The sequence below is a fragment of the Myotis myotis genome, unplaced genomic scaffold, assembly GCF_014108235.1.
Source record: "Myotis myotis isolate mMyoMyo1 unplaced genomic scaffold, mMyoMyo1.p scaffold_m19_p_3, whole genome shotgun sequence".
NCBI classification, from domain to species: Eukaryota; Metazoa; Chordata; class Mammalia; order Chiroptera; family Vespertilionidae; genus Myotis; species Myotis myotis.
The window spans coordinates 119,938,321-119,960,715 of NW_023416335.1; the positions used below are offsets into that span (position 1 = coordinate 119,938,321).

Here is a 22,395-nt window from a genome sequence, read left to right on the forward strand (position 1 = left end):
GCTGAGCAACCCAACCAGGGCCAATCCTGCTCAATTTAAGAAGCCTTTGACACCTGACATTGGCACCAATCTTCCCTTCAAATGCCTCTTGCCACCATCCTAGGATTTCGATGTCTGAATTCTTAGATGTCCTGGATTCCAATGAACTCATCCTCTAGTCCAGTCATTCTCAACCTTCTGGCCCTTTAAATACAGTTCCTCATGTTGTTACCCAACCATACAATTATTTTCATTGCTACTTCATAACTGTAATGTTGCTACTGTTATGAATCGTAATGTAAATATCTGATATGCAGGATGGTCTTAGGCGACGCCCGTGAAAGGGTCATTCGACCGCCAAAGGGGTCGCAACCCACAGGTTGAGAACCGCTGCTCTAGTCCATTTTAGCTATCCAGTTTATAAGTACTACACTCTGGATCCTACCTACCCAGGACTCTCTTCCCAGGCCTATCACACCATGACTCTCATTATCTGCTGTTCTTCAACCTCACAGAGATCTCCACATCCCTAACTTTTACATTTTCTCCCAACCTGGCAGTCCATTCTAAATTCTCTTCCTTCCCATCCAGGCTACATTCCTGGACTCATCATCCAAATTACTCTTTCACCATCACTCACAATTCATTTGCACACCAATAATATTGCTATATCTCTCCAGCAAAACTCTAACCCTAGGGCCACACAGTAATTCTTCCCTGCTCCTCCACTGCTATAGGAAAAAGAAGAAAAAAATAGAGAAAAAGGGATGAAGAAGCATGAGAGGGATGAGTTGTAGAGAGGAAAAAGATCAAAGGAAGAAGGTAGGAGAAGGGAGAAGGAAAGGGGTAAGAGGAAGAAGAAAAAGAAGGGGGAGGAAGGAGAAGGAGGACAATTACATCACCTTGAAGATGATTGTTGGGTTCTTTGTCTATCAATTATCTTTCTTTCCCATTTTCCCCAAAGACTCTTCTAGATCTTCATAATTCTCTCTACCTCATGCCACACTCTCAGCAACTTAACTATTTCAGTTGTGATTTCAGCATAATGTCCAACTGAGTCACCAGAATCTCAGAATCTCCTGTCTCGAAGCAGAATGGCTAAAGATTAACGGGATTTAAAATAGATCCACTAACAATTAATACCATTATACTTCCCCAGTTTGTCAAAATGTAAATAAAATAATTTTGTGAATGTAGTACATTCGTGCGTTTTAGTCTTAGGTTTTAACAGGGATCAGGAAATAGCATGTATAAATAAACCTGTGGGAAATGTGAACATTCAATTAAACCTTTCTAAAGGTTCTTTACAAGATTATGTTCAGGACTACTAATTGTCTAACTACAAAGAATCCAGAATCTACTAATTTGGAGTTGGTAAATCCTTTCCCCATTGAGAATAAAGATGTACACAATATAAACAAAGTTTTAAGAAGAAATCATACAAATTAAGACAACACTTCTTATAACTGTATTTGAGAAGCATCTATTTATAGAAAACTATTTATGTACCAAAAACTAAATACTCTTTTCCTATCAACAAATATTAAATGAAGGTCCACAATGCAAAATATAGTGTCAACATTTATTTAAAGATATATAAATATGTATAAATATAGATATATAAACATATATAGGTATATAAACATATAGATAGATAGATAGATAGATAGATAGATAGATAGATAGATAGATAGACAGACAGACACTGAGTGGGCAGATTATTATGGCCACCCCATCAGTACTTTGTTGGGCCACCTTTTGCCCCATCATACTTCGTTGGGCCACCTTTTACCTTCAGTACTGCAGCGATTCTTCTGGGCATTGACTCCACGAGATGTTGAAAGGTGATGCGAGGAACCTGACACCATGCCTGATGAATAGCACTGTTCAGTTCTGTGAGATTTGATGGTTGTGGAACCAGCTGCCTGTTGGCTCTTTTAACTTCATCCCACAAATGCTCAATTGGATTGAGATCTGGTGATTGTGGGGGCCACCTAAGCAAGGTAAAGTCTCCCTCATGTTCTTGAAACCACTCCTACACAATATGAGCACAGTGGCTTGGCGCACTGTCTTGATGGAAGAAGCCATCTCCATTGGGATACGCCATCAACATGATAGGATGAACTTGATCAGCAACGATACTTAGGTATGTTGTGCTATTCAGACGTTGTTCCACACGGATAAAAGGGCCCAAATCATGCCAGGAAAACATGCCCCAAACCATAACACTTCCCCCGCCAGCTTCAAGGGTTGTACTCATGCATGTGGGGTGCATGCTTTCATGCTATTTCCGCCAAATTCTCACTCTGCCATGATGCAACTGGAAACGTGATTCATCGGACCACATGACTTTTTTCCAATGCTCAACTGTCCAATCCTTGTGTTCCAGCGCAAATTGGAGACGTTTTATCTTGGTAACTGCAGACAGCAAAGGTGTTCGAACAGGCCTTTGGCTGTTTTGCTGATACTCGCTCCATGGCTCCGAGCACCAATGATCATCCCATGTTCAAAGGCTGTTAAATCGTGTTGTTTACCCATATCTTCAGAAAAAAACCACTTCTACTGTTGTGATAAACAACCTGCTTCCCTATTTATAATGGTCTGGCCCTCTAGCAACTTCAGTGTGAAATTATTGCTAATTTGCCTACAAATGTCAGGTGGTCATAATAATCTGGCCACTCAGTGTATATCTATCTATCTATCTATCTATCTATCTATATATATGATTTCAGAGAGGATGGGAAAGGGAGAGAGAGATAGAAACACCAATGATGAGAGAGAATCATCCATGAGTTGCCTCCTGCATGCCCCCTACCGGGGATGGAGCCTGCAACCTGGGCATGTGCCCTGACTGGGAATAGAACCATGACCTCCTGGTTCATAGGTCAATGCTCAGCCACTGAGCCATACCAGCCAGTGTCAAACTTTTTAAGAGATATGAAAAAGTTAGAGAAAGAGAGAGAATTACCCTATCCATAGAAATCTTTTAGCTTTATTATAAAAGAACATGTTAATAAAAATAATAATAGCAACAGCAGCTTACAGTAACTGAATGTTTACTATGAGCCAGTTCTTCTTCAAAGTGTTTCACTCTTTGAACTAATTAAACCTCAAAATAACCTACAGGATGGGTACTATTTATATCACCATCCTATATAATAGCAGTAATATGCAAATTGACCGCCATGCCGTTGCACAAGATGGCCGGCAGGGGAGGGTAGTCGGGGGGACCAGGCCTGCAGGGGAGGGCAATTGGAGGCGATCAGGCCGGCAGAGGAGCAGTTAGGCATTAATCAGGCTGGCAGGGGAGTGGTTAGGGTGTGATCAGGCTGGCAGGCAGAAGCAGTTAGGGGCAATCGGGCAGGCAGGCAGGCGAGTGGTTGGGAGCCAGCAGTCCCGGATTGTGAAAGGGTGCAGGCTGGGCTGAGGGACACACACCCCCAGGGCACACATTTCATGTACTGGGCCTCTAGTTTATTAATAAAGAAATTGAGGTATAGAGAGGTTCTGTAACTTGCTCTGTGTCACACAGTCAAGGAAAGCCAGATTTTGAGTCCAGGGAATTTATCTCAGAAGGCAAGCTCTTCATTGCCAACTGCCATACCATACAGCCTAAAGATTTCAACCTACTGTTAATTTAAAGCAGAGGTTTTCAAAGTATGGCCACGAAACCTTGAGGGTGTCCTCCAGACCCTTTCAGTAAGTCTGCATAGTCAAAACTATCTTCTTAATAATACTATCACTTTATTTGCCTTTTCTATTGTGTAAACATTTTTAATCAAGGTATAAAAGCAATGGTGGGCAAAACTGCAAGTGCCTTAGGACAAAGGGCAGTAGCACCAAACCACAGTAGTCATTGTATTCTTCAGTGTCAGGCACTCACAGAAAAAAAAAGAAAATTTTAAAGACTGCTTAATTTAATGTCTTGTTACTTTATTACTTTTCATAAATCTCAAGCTTTGAGCACATAGCACTTTAATATTCTGTGTGATAAAATGGGAAGGAACTAGGCAGGTACTTCTGCTGTAAGAAGTATTGTGACTATCCCCAGGAAAAGTACTTGTGTGCTTCTTTGAATTGCAAGCTGAATTAGCAACTTTTTTTCATAGAAAACTATTTTTATTAGAAAGAACAACAGATAAACTATGGTTATTCAGACTTGATATTTAGCAGACATTTTCTAGAAATGAACCTGTCATTTTAAGAGTATAAAGGGGTCCTGAGATCAAAGGTTTGAGAATAGCTGACTGAAAGAAATTCTGGACAACCCCTATGGTCCAATTTGAGTTATGTGCTGTAACTAAAAGGAACTGAAACTGAAGTTCTTTTAAAGTGTCATTTTCACTAAGTGTCATTATTTCTTTTCAATTTTCAAAATGAGTAAAATATTATTACACTAGAGTCCCGGTGCACAAAAATTCGTGCATTGGGGGGGGGTGGGGGGGGGGAGGTCCCTCAGCCTGGCCTGCATCCTCTCGCAGCCTGGAGCCCTTGGGAGCTGTCCACCTGCCAGCTTAGGCCCACTGCCCAGGGGATCAGGCCTAAGTTGGCAGCCAGACATCCCTCTGGCAGCCCAGAAACGCTCAGACATCCTTAGAATTGCCGAGGAGGCAGGAGAGGCTCCCGCCACTGCTGCTGCGCTCACAGCCATTAGCCCGGCTTGTGGCTGAGCAGAGTTCCCCCTGTGGGAGCGCACTGACCACCAGGGGCAGCTCCTGTGTTGAGCATCTGCCCCCTGGTGGTCAGTGCGCGTCATAGTGACCAGTCGTACCTGGTCGTTCCACCATTAGGGTCAATTTGCATATTACCCTTTTATTATATAGGATACCATTTTTTAAAACTCATACATAACAGTGTGTGATCCCTTACATGTGTAAAATAACTCATAAGATTATTAGATTCTTACTTACCTTCATTTCAATAACAGTTTGCAGAGCTTTTGTCTTGGCAGAATCAGGGGCATTCTCAAATCTCCGATGCATCTCCTATATAAGAGAAATAAAAGAAGAGTAAGTGGGGGGAGAAAGAGTAACTGTGTACAAAAGGTGGTCCTCCCAGGCTTGTAAAATACCCTGATCCTTCTCTATTTCCTGACCTTTCTCTGTAAAACAGGTAACCCACAGACTGTATACAGGCTAAAAAAGCATAGGAGGGTTCCAATCTCTGAACACCCAGTTACTTAAAATTAGTCTCACAGACCCCAGCTACTACAACCGCTGAAACTACAACACATCCCCTACATGACTCTAAGACAAAATCAGAACTCCAAATGATCCAAAAAGGGGATTAGAAATATTCCCTTTTTAAAAGGAGAAATAAAAGCAGTCACAATCAGTCTACATTGCATAAGCACTAGTGTTGATAACATGCCTTCCATAAGATCCACCCCCAGAGTAGCAACCACCTGGCTATCAATGATGAAAATCTCTCTCCAGTAGGGCTACAAATAGAAAGAAAAAGATAAGACTGCTGAACAAGTTTCATAAGTAGTTCATGTTTAGAAAATATCAGGAAAACATGGCTATTTTTTAATCCAAATTTTAGTGAGTTCAGGTTCTGGAAGGAAGGAAGTGATGGTAGTAATATCACAATTAGGGTCTCCAAGGATCACCCACCCTGAAGTTACCAGAACACCTCAAAATATTTTGTCATATTTTGAGAATGTCTCTGAGTTTGTCAGTACTTCCAAAGTATTCTGGGACAGACTCTAGTGTTCCCCAAAGAATACCCAGATGAATACTTTCCAACTGAGAGTGCTTAGCCATAATAAAAAGCAATGTATACTTTAATTATACCTTTCACCTAATTTATTCATTCTTGCCTGAACAGGAAGAATGGTTTGAGAGAAATGGAAAATAGAAATGCAAACTTCACTGAGCTATCTATTCCTGAAAGAGTAGCCATAATTAAATGACAGAAGTTCTAAATTATGAACAGTCAACAGTTGATATACCAATAATTTCTGAACATCCACGCTACCCATCTGGCTGCTGATAATGACAAAAACCACTGTTAACACACACTACCCTTTCTGCTACCTCTCTCCCTAACTCCAGTCTTAAATATTCAATTAGGTATCCCACTTGTATGTTTAGCAACTACCTCAAACTCTACATACCCAAGATTAAACTCTTTATAATGCTCCAAAAATCTGTTCCATCCTTCCAGTTACTCAGGTCAAAAACCAGTGAATCTTTTTAATGCCTTCTTTTTTTCTTTCAAGCCACAGCCAGTCAGGAAATCCAGTTAACTCTGTCTTCAAAATATATCCAAAATCCAAGCACTTCTTGCCATCTCCACTGCTACTACTTGGAGTGAGCCACTAACAAAAATATACTTTTTAATCCAACAACAATCAGGCTCTCACTCTTTATCTCGCTTCCCTACAGTCTACTCTCAACAGAGCACTCAGAGCATCCCTTTTAAACATAAATTTGATCTTGGTACTACTCCTTTGCTCAAAACCCTGTCATGCCTCCCCATCTGACTCAAAGTAAAGCCACAGTCCTTTCAGACCCCATCTCTTACCATTTCGCTCAGTTACTGTGCTTAAGCCATACTATGACTCCTTACTATCCCTCAAACATGCTAGGCATTCTCCAGTTACATCAGATGTTCTTGTTGCCTAAACTCTTTCCTGTCCTTCAAGTCTTGGCTCAAATATCTCTTCTATTGTTTTTAGGTTTATTAGTTGTGATAATCGCATTGTGGTTATGCAAGATGATGTCCATATGTTTTATAGATACGTACTGAAGTCTACAGAGGTAATTACATCCTTTTAGGAATTTGCTTTAAAATCTTGGTGAAGAAAAAAATTTTAAAAAAGGAAGCAAGTGTGGCAAAATTTTGGTAACTGGAATATCTGAATGATAAGCATATTGAGATTCATTATACTATTCTCACTACTTTTGTATAGGTTTGAAATCTTCCATAAAAACATTGCTGTGTAATGTTCTCAGTGCAGCCTACCCTATTTTAAAACTAATATAAGAACCCACATGTCCTTTCCCCTTTACCTTACTCTACTTTTCCTTTTTGCTATAGCATTTATCCTCTCTAGCACATTATGTAATTTGTTTACTTGTTATGTGTTTATTATTTATTTCCCACTATAAGAATGTAAGCTCCCCAAGGGCCAGGGTCCCTGTTTCATTCACTGATGAATCCAGAGTGCCTACAACAGTAGCTGATACACTGATAAGTACTTAACAGATATTTAAACAATGAATGTCGAATGAATGAATAACAAATGGCTACTAAACTTTCAAGAATTAGGTAAAGAGGAATCTTTTAACCCCTTCCTACTCCTGTGCTGAATTATGTGCACTTCCTCTTATTTCTCACTACAGGCCCAGTGCACGAAATTCATGCAATGAAAGGGTATCCCTCAGCCCAGCCTGCACCCTCTCCAATCTGGGACCCCTTGGGAGATGTCCCCTATGGGATCGGGCCTAAACCAGCAGTCAGACATCCCTCTCACAATCCGGGACTGCTGGCTCCTAATCACTCACCTGCCTGCCAGCCTGATCACCCCCTAACCGCTTCCCTGCCGGCCTGGTCCCCACCTAACTGCCTTCCCTTGCCGGCCCGATTGTCCCCAATTGTCCAACCCTGCTGGCCCGGTCGCCCCCAACTGCTCTCTCCTCCTGGCCCAGTTGCGCCCAACTGCCCTCCCCTGCCGGCCATCTTACAGCGGCCATCTTGTGGCGACATGGGGGTGGCCATCTTTGTGATGGCCATCTTGTGGTGGCCATCTTGTGACAATGTGGAGGTGTTGCGATCTTGTGACGACATGGGGTGTGGCCATCTTGTAGCGCCCATCTTGTGATGATGCGAGGGCATGACAGTCACCTAGGCTTTTATTAGTATAGTCTAGTGCAGTGATGGCGAACCTTTTGAGCTCAGCGTGTCAGCATTTTGAAAAACCCTAATTTAACTCTGGTGCTGTGTCACATATAGAAATTTTTGATATTTGCAACCATAGTAAAACAAAGATTTATATTTTTGATATTTATTTTATATATTTAAATGGCATTTAACAAAGAAAAATCAACCAAAAAAATGAGTTTGCGTGTCACCTGTGACACCTATGTCATAGGTTCGCCATCACTGGTCTAGTGGCTCAGTGCACAAAATTTGTGCACATTAAAAGGTAATTAATTAGAGGAAATATTTTAATATTGCTATTTACCTTTTCTCTATAATAGAAGTGTCAGAGATGAAAGAAAATTAGTAAAATATATATGAAAATCTTCCTCCTATCAGAGTCTGGGGTGCACCACAGGACCCAGAGTCAAGTCCCCACCCACCCACATGCACCTCAAAATCAGGCAAGACCCAGGCCCAGCCAGCCCACCACCCCCATTGGGCTAGATCCAGACAGACCCAGCCGGTCCCACCCTTGTCAAGCCCTGCCGGGCGGGGGGCACAACCTCAGGTCCCTTGGCCTGGAGCCGGGGAGGGGGGAGCGGCCTGAGGTATCCCAGCCCGGGCCAGGGCAGGGGGCGCACCTTGAGGTCCCCTGTCAAGCCCCGCCGGGTGGGTGACACAGCCTGAGATCCCCTGTTAAGCCCCGCCTGGCAGGGGGGCGTGGCCTGAGGTTCCCCGTCAAGCCCTGCCAGGTGGGGTGCGCAGCCTGAGGTCCCCTGTCAAGCCCCACGGGGGGAGGAGGGAGGGGGGGGAACAGGCTCAGGTCCCTGCTAATTGCTCGTTAAGGCTCATTATGGGAACTTGGCCTCCGCTGTGGGCGCCACCATCTTTATGGCGGAGTGACAGTCAATTTTTATATTCCCACTTTATTATATAGGATACCACATACTATATAACTGTCCTTTAACATTTACTACATTATATTTGAAATAGAAGCCTGGTGCACGGAATTCATGCACGGGTAGGGCTGGCTGGCAATCAGAGCCGATCTGCGGGGTGACTGGCAAGGCAATCGGGGGGGCCCCCACTGGCACCCTCCTTGGAGGTGACCGACAGGGCTTAACTCCTTGGAGTGCCACAGGCATCAAACCTTAGTCCTCTTCTCCAATTTACTAATTCCTTTGGTGTTCTCATCCAGTCTCATAATTTTCAATACAATCCACCTAATAATAACTCCCAAATTTTATCTCCTGCTGAAATTCATACTTGTATATACCATTGCCTTCTTAGCATCTTCATGTGTATATCAAATAGATACCACACTGTTAATATATCCAATACTGACCTTCAAATTTTTCCCCTTTAAACTTGCTTCATCTATCCCAGCACGATTAATGGTATGTGTCCACCCAGTTATTTAGACCAAAAACTTAGAGGAGTCTCCTTTTTCTTACACCTACATCCAAGCTATCAGGAAATCCGGTTGTTCCTGTTTTCAAAATGTCTCCAGAAACTAACTGCATCTTATTATCTTCACTGCCAAAATGATCTGAGCCACCAGTACCTACTACCTGGATTATAGCAACAGTTTTTCCTTAAGTTGACTTCCCTATTCACAATAGGGCAGCTAGAGTGTTCTTTTTAAAATAAAAGTCAAGGCTGATGAATATTCTATTGATCTGTCCCCAAGACCGCCCCTAAATGCCCAGCCTTTAAAACCCTGAAAATGAAGGTCCCAGCAGGTTCTCCTTCCAGGGAGCATGCCTGTGCCATTTCCTTCCTCCTCTCCTCCACCCCTCCCCTTTCCACACAAATCCCAAAACCTCTAAGGGACCCCATGAGACTTGCAAGCAGAACAATGGGCAGTGGCAGTTAACCCGGGTTAACCCCCTGAACCTGTCTCCACGGCCTCCTTTCCCCCCTTTTTGAGCCAGAGCAGCCGAGCCTAGGCTTTCCTGTTGCTTCTTCTATGCCCTTCCTTGCCTCACTGCCTAAAGTATGTTTTTGCTGCGGCCAATAAATTCTTACTTGCTTAAATAAACAGAAGTCAAACATACTTGACACCACCAAAAGCCCCTCATTTCACTCAGTAAAAGTGACAGCCCTTAGGCTGGCCCAGAAGGCCTTATGTGATCTGGCCCCATTACTTGCCTGGCTTCATCTCTTACTATTACTCCCTCTTGGTCTCCAGACATACTAGCCTCCTTGCTTTTCCTCACTACATCAGTCCTGCTCCTAACTTAAGGCTTTTGCATTCATATAGATTTGTTTTTGGTGTGTGGGCAGATGCTCTAACCATTTAGCCAGTGGTTAGGGCTCTGTCCTCATCTTCCTAGAACTCTCAGAGTTATTCAAAGTAGTAGTCCACTCCCTCCAATATACACATTTCTTCTTAATTATTGTGATACCACAGTCTTCTTTTTCTATCATTCCAGTTGTCCTTTCTGTTTATTTTGTATGTTCTTGCTTCTAAATTAGACCCCCAAGTACTATAGTGGCTGGGGGATCAGTCCTAAACCCTTTTCTCTTTTCCATCTAAACTCTCTAATCTACATTGCTTAAAATTCAATTGAGATACTAATGAATTTCTGGGCCTGCCTTCTGCTCTGATTTCAAGATTCACATATCCAACTGCTCATTTGCTATTTCTCCTTAGATATCTAACAGGGAACTCAAAGTTATTTATTAAGTAAAATTTGAAAAACCTCTTGATATTCTCTTTAATCTGGTGAGAGATGTCTTCCCCATCTGGTTATATATGGCACTACTCTACTAGTAGCGCAAGCCAAACACCCGTGTCTCCTTTCATTCCTCCCAGATCTTCATTTCCCACAAGTAATTCAATAGCACATCCTGTTTTGTGTTCAAAATATTTTCTAAATTTATGTTTCACTCCATTTCTAGCCTAGTTTAAGCATAGATAACTATAATGGTCTCTAGTTAGTTTTCTTCCAATTGCTCTGTCCATTTTCAAGAGAGTATTGAGGTAATCTTGATAAAGCATCAACAAATCATGACACTAATCTGCTTTAAATGCTTCAACGAGTTTCCTATTTATTTCTCACTCCCTTCAAAAGCAATACGGTATGACCATAATAGATAGAAAACTGGTCCTCCTGTCAAACTATTTTAAAATTAAACAAAATGGAGAACCAAGATGGCGGCATAGGTTAACGCCGGAGTTTGCTGCCTTGAACAACTACTTCAAAAGTGAAACTAAAAAACGGAACGGACATCACCCAGAACCACAGGAACGCTGGCTGAGTGGAAGTCCTACAACTAAGAGGAAAGAGAAACGCATACGGACACTCAGAGGAGGCGCAGTGCTGAAGTCAAATTCTGAGGTGTGGAGTGCACGGAGCGGGCTGGCGGCGGAGGGCGCGGTTGGCGTTTTCAATCGGGAGGGAGTCACAGACTCTGAGCTCCAGATACGGGCGAGTCTTTAGGGACCCAGACTCAAACGGGAGAAGCGGGACTGTCTGGCTTCGGTCAGAGCGAGTGCAGCTTTCTCTCCGAGGTTTGCAGCGGGTGCTGGGACTCAGAGAGGCAGAGCCCCTGGGGACAGGACTGAGAGCCGCCATAACTGCTCTCTCCGGCCCACCCTGTTGATCCTGTGCGACCCGCCCCGCCCAAGCCCTGCACACAGGCATTTGCCGGATAGCCTCAGGCAAAGGCTAGATTAGCACCTCCCTAGAGGACAGAAGTTCTCTCACTGCAGACACAGCTGATTCTCATAGCCACTTGGCCTGGAGGTCAAACCCTCCCTGGTATTAGCTACAACAATCAAGGTTTAACTATAAGACTGCGCACAAAGACCACTAGGGGGTGGACCAAGGAAGCATAACAAAATGCAGAGACAAAGAAACAGGACAAAATTGTCAATGGAAGATATAGAGTTCAGAACCACACTTTTAAGGTCTCTCAAGAACTGTTTAGAAGCCGCCAATAAACTTAATGAGATCTACAAGAAAACTAATGAGATCCTCGATGTTATATTGGGGAACCAACTAGAAATTAAGCATACACGGACTGAAATAACGAATATTATACAGACTCCCGACAGCAGACCAGAGGAGCACAAGAATCAAGTCAATGATTTGAAATGGGAGGAAGCAAAAAACACCCAACCGGAAAAGCAAAATGAAAAAAGAATCCAAAAATGCGAGGATAGTGTAAGGAGCCTCTGGGACAGCTTCAAGCATACCAACATCAGAATTATAGGGGTGCCAGAAGATGAGAGAGAGCAAGATTTTGAAAACCTATTTGAAGAAATAATGACAGAAAACTTCCCCTACCTGGTGAAAGAAATGGACTTACAGGTCCAAGAAGCGCGGAGAACCCCAAACAAAAGGAATCCAAAGAGGACCACACCAAGACACATCATAATTAAAATGCCAAGAGCAAAAGACAAAGAGAGAATCTTAAAAGCAGCAAGAGAAAGAAACTCAGTTACCTACAAGGGAATACCCATACGACTGTCAGCTGATTTCTCAACAGAAACTTTGCAGGCCAGAAGGGAGTGGCAAGAAATATTCAAAGTGATGAATACCAAGAACCTACAACCAAGATTACTTTATCCAGCAAAGCTATCATTCAGAATTGAAGGTCAGATAAAGAGCTTCACAGATAAGGAAAAGCTAAAGGAGTTCATCACCACCAAACCAGGATTATGTGAAATGCTGAAAGGTATCCTTTAAGAAGAGGAAGAGGAAGAAAAAGGTAAAGATACAAATTATGAACAACAAATATGCATCTATCAACAAGTGAATCTAAGAATCAAGTGAATAAATAATCTGATGAACAGAATGAACTGGTGATTATAATAGAATCAGGGACATAGAAAGGGAATGGACTGACTATTCTTGGGCGGGGGAAGGGGTGTGGGAGATGCGGGAAGAGACTGGACAAAAATCGTGCACCTATGGATGAGGATAGTGGGTGGGGAGTGAGGGCGGAGGGTGGGGCGGGAACTGGGAGGAGGGGAGTTATGGGGGGGAAAAAGAGGAACAAATGTAATAATCTGAACAATAAAGATTTAATTTAAAAAAATAAATAAAATAAAATTAAACAAAATGACTAAAATACTTGTTTTCAGAAATTGAAAAACAAGCATCATAGGACTCTGATCCTTAAGGAAAAGAAACAAACAAGGTGATGGCCCAGACCTGCTATCCAATATGTGATGCAAGGAGGGGAAACCCAAACAGAAAACAACAGACTTGCAGAACTCAAAAGACACATCAATGTGTGAGACTCCTAAAGACAGTGGAAATATGCAAAGCAGAATAACATAGAGAAGGAAGCTAGCCAGAAGGGCAGCAGTATCTGACAGGGGTCCCCTTGAGTCTTTGGTCAAAAAGTGTGCATGCACAGGGCAAGACTCCACAATGTCAGACAAAGAACAACTACTGAGGACAAAACACTTACCACAGAGCTATGATTTAAGCAACTACCTTAATTCACATTGGGCTGGGAAAAATTTAAGTTCCAAAGTGAAGAGAATATCAGAGGCACTTAGTAGAAATACTGGTACTAGAAAGGCCAAGTCTTAGGGGTAGAGCTCATCCACCAGTAGCTCTAGAGCAGTGGTTCTTAATCTTCCTAATGCTGCGGCCCTTAAATACAGTTCCTCATGTTGTGGTGACTCCCAACCATAAAATTATTTTCGTTGCTACTTCATAACTGTAACTTTGCTACTGTTATGAATCGTAATGTAAATATCTGATATGCAGGATGTATTTTCATTCTTACAAAGTGAACATAATTAAAGCATAGTGATTAATCACAACAACAATATGTAATTATATATGTGTTTTCCGATGGTCTTAGGCGAGCCTTGTGAAAGGGTCGTTCGACCCCCAAATGGGTCGCGACCCACAGGTTGAGAACCGCTGCTCTAGAGGGAAGACTATCTAGACTACCCCTAACAGAGTGTTTAAAAGCAAGTCATAAAAGGATCAAGTTAATTCAAAATTACATTAAATCTTGCAAGACAAAACAGTTAATTAAGGAAGACAGTAAAATCCAGAATACATTAATCCAGGACAAACTCTGAATATATATATATATATATCAGTTCAGGCCACAATAATCTCTCACCTGCATTAAAACAAACAACTCATCAACTTTCTCCCAGCCTCCAGTTTGTCCACATTTAATCAATTCTCCACACTGTAAGCAAGGTGATTAGCTGAGTACACAGGAGATATTTAGCAATATTTGTTCAATAAATGAGCATAAAACTTTAAAATGTATAAACAAAAATAAAATGAATCCTACTAACTATAAATAATCTTTATTAATAAAATCCTATAACCTATACTTTGCATTTTTATTTGGTATTTCTCTATCCACTTGAAAATATTAAAACTGCATTTCTTTGTAATACCTCATAATTCAGATACTGAACTAATTTAACTGACCACTTTCCCATTCTCTAATTCCAAGTTAGGTAAATTTTAAAATGCTTTAAGGTGAAACTCTTATAATTTCATTTTAAACCTTAGTTAGCATATAAGCAAAACAAAGAAAACAGAAATTCATTTGAATTTTAAAAATATCCTCCTATGCTAAGAAACTAGGATGCATTTAGAACCATTTAGGCATAAAGCTTTCCTATTAAGACATTTTAAAACCTTTCACTCATAACAAATTTCCATTGAGAGGCCTGCACATTAAAGATCATTATGAACACATCCTGCAGTCAGTGAGCTGATAACAACCCCTGTTCCCAATGAGCACATCAAGCCTCTGACTCATGCACTGTTAATAATAAGATGAAACTCTGGAAATAGAAATGAATATGAGAAGTAGAATATGTTATTTGCTCACTTCATTTTGCTCCTTTTGACCTGAAAATTTTCATTCAAAAAAAATTAAAGTACAGGTAAAATTATCTGGTTCTTGTCACACTGTCAACTGAGGTTGACAGTAGAAAATGTGTTCATTTCCTCTCATTAACTTACTAAAGAATAATAGCTAGAGTTAGAAAAACAAACATTAGAAACAAATTTTCATACTTCTCTCTTTCTTTAATAGTTTCTCTTTCAAAATAAGCCAACTTTTAATTATACAACTAAGAGAAAGGAGTATTTGTGACTGAAAAGTACTACTTATGTCTGAAATTTCTTGTCTTTAAGTTTCAAGTATCAGCCTCCAAACCCCTTGGTTCAAGGGTAGAAGCTCCACATGGCTTTTGAAGTCCTTTTATAGATTCAACCCTTTACACAAGTTCTAGGTCTACTCTACTCACAACAAAAAAGACAGAAATAAAGGAAAGTTTAAACAGAAAGAATCCTCACTTTTTTTTTCTGTATCTTAACTCAGCCAATGTCAGACAACATTGTACTTTAACCTTTTACCATCTCTAGTAATGGCATTAATCTGGGAAAATGTATTATCCGTCAAAATGGAAATGAGGAATAAATGACAAAAAGAAGGGAGGCGAAAGAACCTGAATAAATAAGATACTCATTTTCCAAAATCACTACAAAAGAGCAAACTAACTAGGGGCTCCTTTTCTTTTTAATTCTTCCTATTCTTTGTTATTTCTAGTTTTTTCTATATATATCTCTATTAATTTTTCCCCTCTCCTTTCCTCTGCTTATACCTTACAACTGCCTATGATACAGACAGGCTTTCCTCAGTTATGCTAGTTAGATTCAGTATTTCAAGCCAAGAACCTAATCAAATAATAGGACTTTTAACCTCAAACATTTCTGCAAAGCCTAACATAATTAACAGATGTACTACCAAGGTTTGTTGATTGAAATATTATAGAGACAAAAATTAGCATGAATGTAATAATGTCTTAAATCTATACTTTAGTCATCACAACAGTATCTACATTTTAAAAAATAGGAGCTGTCTATGGCCATACCACACTGAACATGCCCGATCTCATCTGATCTCAAAAAAAAATGGAAGCACATATAGGTCTGAAATATACTATTTATTTAGCCTACCGACAATACTTAATGTGCATATAAACTGCAGATCCAAAAATTCCATAGGACCTTAGATAATGTTCTGCATTAGACCTAGAACCAAAATTTGGGTCTCAAACTTTGGTGTATAACAGAATCACTTATAAAACTTGCTAAAACTCATATGCATAAGCCCCAAGCACTAACCAAGTCTTGCCTGTAAGTCAATATTTGTCCAATAGAGGTCCCCACTCTTCTATCAATCAAAGGAAAGCTATTACAATAAACAATATAAAATCTAATATTAAGTAGTCACATAATGTAATTTCAGTACAAAGAGAAAATACAATGCTTAATTTAAATTTAATTTTCTTCTTTGGCTTTTATTTAGCACATCAACCTGTACGTTACAAAATCATGTTCATAAACAAAATGACAAACTAATCACAAATGTTACTTGGTATAAATGCCATTTTAATGTTACCAGATTTCATCATATCTAAGATGCCATTGAATTTAAGATATACCATTGTTTTATGTGCTGTAAAGAAAAGGAGGAAATGCCTCCAAATAAATCATGACACAATGCCTTATTATTCAGAACTTTTATTTTATACTGATTGCAACCATGCTTTTTTACTTATTTAACCATAGAGTTTAATCATGTATCATTCTGAACTATTTTTATGACTTTCTCCATACCAATAATTTTTTGTTTCAATGTTGATTCACAGTGCAATATTCTGAATACACACTGAACAACAAATTAAAGTCAACAATAAATACCAAGGCTCACACCATCAACTAACATGATAACAAAATGAACAACTATGCCCTAGCTGGTTTGGCTCAGTGGATAGAGCGTCAGTCTGCGGACTGAAGGGTCCCAGGGTTTTGATTCCGGTCAAGGGCACATGTCCAGGTTTTGGGCTCAATCCCCAGTATGGGGTGTGCAGGAGGCAGCTGATCAATGATTCTCTCTCATCACTGACGTTTCTATCTCTTTCTCCCTCTCTTCCTCTCTGAATTTAATAAAAATATGTATTTTTTTAAGTTTCTCCCAATGTTTAAAAAACAATGAACAGCTATGACTATGCTTGTGAATACACAGGCAAACAAATCTAGCAGGACTGCTGCCTTGCTGACAAAGAATGTAAAATACCATCAAGGGTAAGACAATTGCACAATTGTTAAAATGGGGAAACTTGTGAGTCCTAGAAGTGATGAAATATAGATTTTTAAAATATGGACAATAAAACCTATGATATCCTGGCATGGCCAATGCACAATTCTTTTTGCGTTTCATGATACGCTAGTGATATAATATACAACAGTCATTTCAAATCACCGTTCACTGAGTCTATATTAGAGCTGTTAAGTTCTTTAAACTTCCTTGTTAATGCTTAACTATACCTTTCCCATTTATTCTCAGTACAACCAGAGTAAATTTCAAAAACTAAACCAGATTTTTCAGTCCCTTGATTAAACACTGGAATGGTTTTTCTTGTACTTTGAATAAAATTGGTGTATTATCTGCAAGGATCATGAAGTCAAGTGCTTTTGTCTCCTGAAGGGCATGAATTTTCTTTTGTTCACTGGTATGTCCCTAGTGCTTTGCACATGGTTAGTGCCCAATAAATATCTGATGAATGAAATAAGTGAGTCTGTCCCTGACTACCGCTTCAACCTCTCATCTCATGCCAGCCTTCCTTTTATACTAGAGACCCGCTGCACGGATTCGTGCACCGGTAGGGTCCCTCAGCCTGGCCTGTGCCCTCTCGCAATCCGGGACCCCTGGGGGGGATGTTGGATTGCTGGTTTCGGCCCAACCCCCACAAGCCAGGCTGAGGGACCTGTGGGGATTGGGGCCGAAACCAGCAGTCTGACATCCCCCAAGGGATTTAGTAGTGAGTAAAGTGGCAGGCAGCCATGCACCGCGCCGCCCCGGTTCATCCTGGTCCCACTGTGCCTGCCGCCACTGCTGCTCAGTAGTGCGCTGCCACGGAGGTGGGAGAGGTTTGCACCGCTGAACAGCGCTCGCCAGCAGTGAGCCCAGTGTCTGGCACCCATTGGTCAGCTGAGCGGTGCTCCCTCTGTGGTGGTCAATGAACATTAGAGCAACCAGTCATTCCACCTGTCATTTTGCTGTTCGGTCAATTTGCATATTAGGGTTTTATAATATAGGCTACTTTTGCCCTCTAGCTTCCTTACTGTTTGCTCAAAACTCTTTCCCATCAAGCCTTTGAAATTATTAACTCTTCTTCATGAAATGATTTTACCCAAATGCTCAGGAAAACTATCTTCTTGTCTTTTTTCAGATCTCCCGTAAAGGGTACCTCCCCAAAGATACACTGTTAACAGAAATTCCCTCCCCCAACATAATTAGATTCCACTCAATTCCTTTATTTGAACTCATAATTATCAGTTTACTGTCTCCTTTTATCATAATGTTAACTCCATCGGCTAATGTATTATTTATAACTAGAGGTCCAGTGCACAAAATTCGTGCACTCGGGGGGGGGGGGTCCCCTCAGCCCGACCTGTGCCCTCTCGCAGTCCAGGAGCCCTCAGGGGATGTCCAACTGCTGACTTACTCCCACTCCCTGGACATCATTAGCTCTACCACAGAGTTGGACATCATTAGCTCTACCACAGAGATGGGAGAGGCTCCCGCCACCACAGCTGCGCTCACCAGCCATGAGCCGGGTTTCTGGCAGAATGGCACTTCGCCCTGTGGGAGCGCACTGACCACCAGGGGGCAGCTCCTGTGTTGAGCGTCTGCCCCCCTGGTGGTCAGTGCGCATCATAGCAATTGGTCATTCTGCCATTTGGTCAATTTGCATATTAGCCTTTTATTTTATAGGATGGTCTTTGGTTAATTACCTCCCACCCACCCACCCACGATTGGCACCAGGGAGGGATGCAAGAGGTTGGCCAGCCGGGGAGGTACCAAGGGAGGGCTCCAGGTCGTGTCTGGCCCATCTCGCTCAGTCCTCATCAGCCAGACCGCAGCAGCAAGCTAACCTACCCGTTGGAGCATCTGCCCCCTAATGGTCAGTGTATGTCATAGCAACTGGTCAATCGGTCGACTGTCTGCCCTCTAGTGGTCAGTGCACGTCATAGTGACTGGTTGTGCAGTCAACTATCTGCCCTCTGGCAGTCAGTGCATGTCATAGCAAGCAGCTGAGCGGCCTTAGCATATCATTAGCATATTATGCTTTGATTGGTTGAACAGACGACCAGACACTTAGCATATTAGGCTTTTATTATATAGGATAGGATTTCTGTATCTAAACTCATTAGCAAAACTGGTTTGGAGATTTAGTTTGTTTTCTAACTTTCATCAAGTTTTAATATCCAGTGGTCGTGCAGGAGAAAAAATGAACTACAAAGGCTATCCTTTCTATAACCTCCAGGTTTAAATTTCTTTGTCTACATTTCAACTTATCCAACTCACATTTTTTGAGTACCCACTGAGTATTTTAGACACTGGCAATATAAAGATTAAAAAATGGACAGCTTTGATGAAAAAAATTAAGTGAACAATGAAGAAATATACATGTAAGTATATTATAACATTAGTTCATCTACATATATGTATAGAGCTGCACAGAAAAGACTTTAAAAAAGAATTAAAATTTGAGCTAAATCTTAAAAGTAATAAGAGAAATAGAAAGGAAAACAAGCTTTCTAAACATTTATTTCTGAAGCAAGCATTTCCACTTGCTCTTAAATAATTTTAAATTGTATGACTGTGTTTCCTATAAGATGATGCTATACTGTGAATGGCAACTGGACCTGTGTATTGGTATGGTTGACAAGGCCTATATTTCTTTTTTTCCCACTTTTTATTGAATTTATTGAGATGACACTGGTCAACAAAATTATACAGGTTTCAAGTGCACATTTCAACAACAAATCATCTGTACACTGCATTTTGTCTTTACCACCCCAAATCAACTCTCCTTTCATCACCGTTTATTCTCCCTATATTCTTCTTCCACCTCTCCACGACAATCACCACACTGTTGTCCCAGGAGTTTTTTTCTTTCTTTTTTGCTCAACCCCTCCAGCCCTCGCCACTGATCCCCCCCACACACACATACCAACATCTGTCAGTCTGCTCTCTATCTATGACACAGTTTCTATATTGCTTGTTGGTTCATTTTGTTTATTAGATTCCACAAAAGAGTGAAATCATATGGCACTTGTCTTTCTCTGACTGGCTGATTTCACTTAGCATAATGCTTTCCAGATTCATCCATGTTGTTTGATGAATCTGGCCAGCCGGGGAGGTACCACGGGAGGGCTCCAGGGCGTGTCTGTCCCCTCTCGCCGTCCTTTTTTATGGCCGAGTAATATCCCACTGTATAAATGTACCATCACTTCCTTATCCACTCTTCCTTATCCACTCATCTACTGATGAGACACTCAGGCTACTTCCAAACCTTGGCTATTGTAAATAACACTGCAATGAACATAGGGGTGCATATATTTTTTTCAAATTAGTGTTTCGAGTTCCTTTGGAATTACTGGGTCACTAGGGAGTTCCATTTTTAATTTTTAGAGGTAACTCTGTACTGCTTTCCACAGTGATGCACCAATTTGTAATCCACCAACAGTGCACGAGAGTTCCCTTTGCTCCACATCCTCACCAACACTTGATGTTTATTGCTGTATTGATGATAGCCATTATGGCAGGTATGAAGTGATATATCATTGTGGTTTTAATTTGCATTCCTCTGATGATTAATGGCGTTGAGCATCTTTTTGTGTCTGTTGGCCATTAGTATGTCCTCTTTGGAGAAGTTTCTATTCAGGTCTCTTGCCCATTTTTGATTAACTTATTTGTTTGATTTGTGTTGAGTTTTATAAATTCTTTATAAATTTGGGATACTAACTCCTTAGTTTGATGTAGTCCCACTTGTTTACTTTTCCTTTTGTTTCCCTTGTCAGAACAAATATATCAGAAAAAGTGTGGCTAAGAGAAATATCTAACATTTTATTGCCTATGTTTTCTTCTAGGACTTTTATGGTTTCAAGTCTAACATTTAACTCTTTAATCCATTTTGAGTTTATTCTTGTGTATGGTGTAAGGAGGTGGTCTAGTTTCTTTTTCTTTTCATTCTTTTTTTTTTTTTTTTTTTGCATGTATCTACATCGTTTATTGCATAGACTATCTTTACCCCATTGTATGTTTTTGCTTCCTTTGTCAATTAATTGACTATAAACGTGTGGGTTTATTTCTGGGCTCTCTATTCTGTTCTACTCATCTATATGCCTGTTTTTTATGCTAGTTCCATGTTCTTTTGAATACCACTGGCCGTAAAGTACAGTTTTATTATCAGGGAGTATGATTCCTCCAATTGTGTTCTTTCTCAAGATTGCTGTGACTATTAGAGGGTTTTTTACGTCCATATAAAATTATAAAACATTCATTCTAGGTCTGTGATATATGCCATTGGTTTCTTGGTGGGAACTGGGTTGAACATTAGATGGATTTGAGTAGTATGAACATTTTAATGTTAATTCTTCCGATCCATGAACATAGTATATGCTTCCATTTATTTGTAACTTCCTCACTGTTTTCTTTAATGTCTTATAATTTTCTGAGTACAGGTCTTTTACGTCCTTGGTTAAATTTATTCCTAAGTATTTTATTCTTTTTTAAACAATTGTGAATGTGAATGGGCTTGTCTTCTTAGTTTTCCTTTCTGATAATTCATTATTGGTGTATAAAAATGCAACTGATTTCTGGATATTTGCTTTGTATCCTACTACTTTACTGAATTCATTTATCAGTTCTAGCAGTTTTTTTATGGAATCTTTAGGGCTCTCTATATATAGAATCATGTCATCTGCAAACAATGAGTTTCATTTCTTATCTGATTGCTTTGGCTAGGACTTCCAGTACTTTGTTGAATAAAAGTGGTGAAAGCAGATACCCCCAAATTGATCTAGATCTTATGAAAAATACTTGTTTTTGCCCATTGAGCATGATGTCAGCTGTGAGTTTATCATACATGACCTTTATTACATTGAAGTATGTTCCCCCTATTTCCACTTTGCTGAGAGTTTTTATCAGACATGGGTGCTGGATTTTATCAAATGCTTTTCTGCCTCCATTGATATGATCATGTGATCTTTATCCTTCATTTTCTTTGTGTTTTCTATCTTATTTGTTAATCTGTTGAGTATTGTACCAACTTTGCATCTCTGGAATAAATCCCATTGGATCATGGTGTATGATACTTTTAATGACTTGCTGGATCAGGTTTGCTTATATTTTATTGAAGATTTTAGTATATAAGTTTATCAGGGGTATTGACCTATAATTTTCTTTATAGTGTCTTTATCTGGTCTTGGGATTAGGATAATGCTGGCTCTCAAAAATGAGCCTAGGAGTCTTCCTTCCTCTTGAATTTTATGGAATAATTTGAGAAGGATAGTTGTTAGATCTTCTTTGAATGTTTGGTAAAATTCACCTGGGAAGCCATCCAGTCCAGAACTTTTATTTGTTGGCAGTATTTTTATTACTGCTTCAATTTCACTAGTTATAATCTATCTATTCAGACTCTCTGATTCTTTTGGATTCAGTTTTGAAAGATTCTAAATTTCTAGG

General features: G+C 40.4%; 1 protein-coding gene across 16 annotated transcripts in view; it reads right to left on the reverse strand.

Annotated features, from left to right (window-relative positions):
• ERC1 (ELKS/RAB6-interacting/CAST family member 1) overlaps positions 1-22,395 on the reverse strand; it is a 520,764-nt gene that overhangs the window by 393,127 nt on the left and 105,242 nt on the right. For all 16 annotated transcript variants that reach the window (XM_036301306.1, XM_036301299.1, XM_036301300.1 and 13 more), the window contains exon 4: positions 4,890-4,964. In XM_036301306.1, the coding sequence (XP_036157199.1) occupies positions 4,890-4,964 (75 nt within the window). The remainder of the gene's footprint in view (positions 1-4,889; positions 4,965-22,395) is intronic.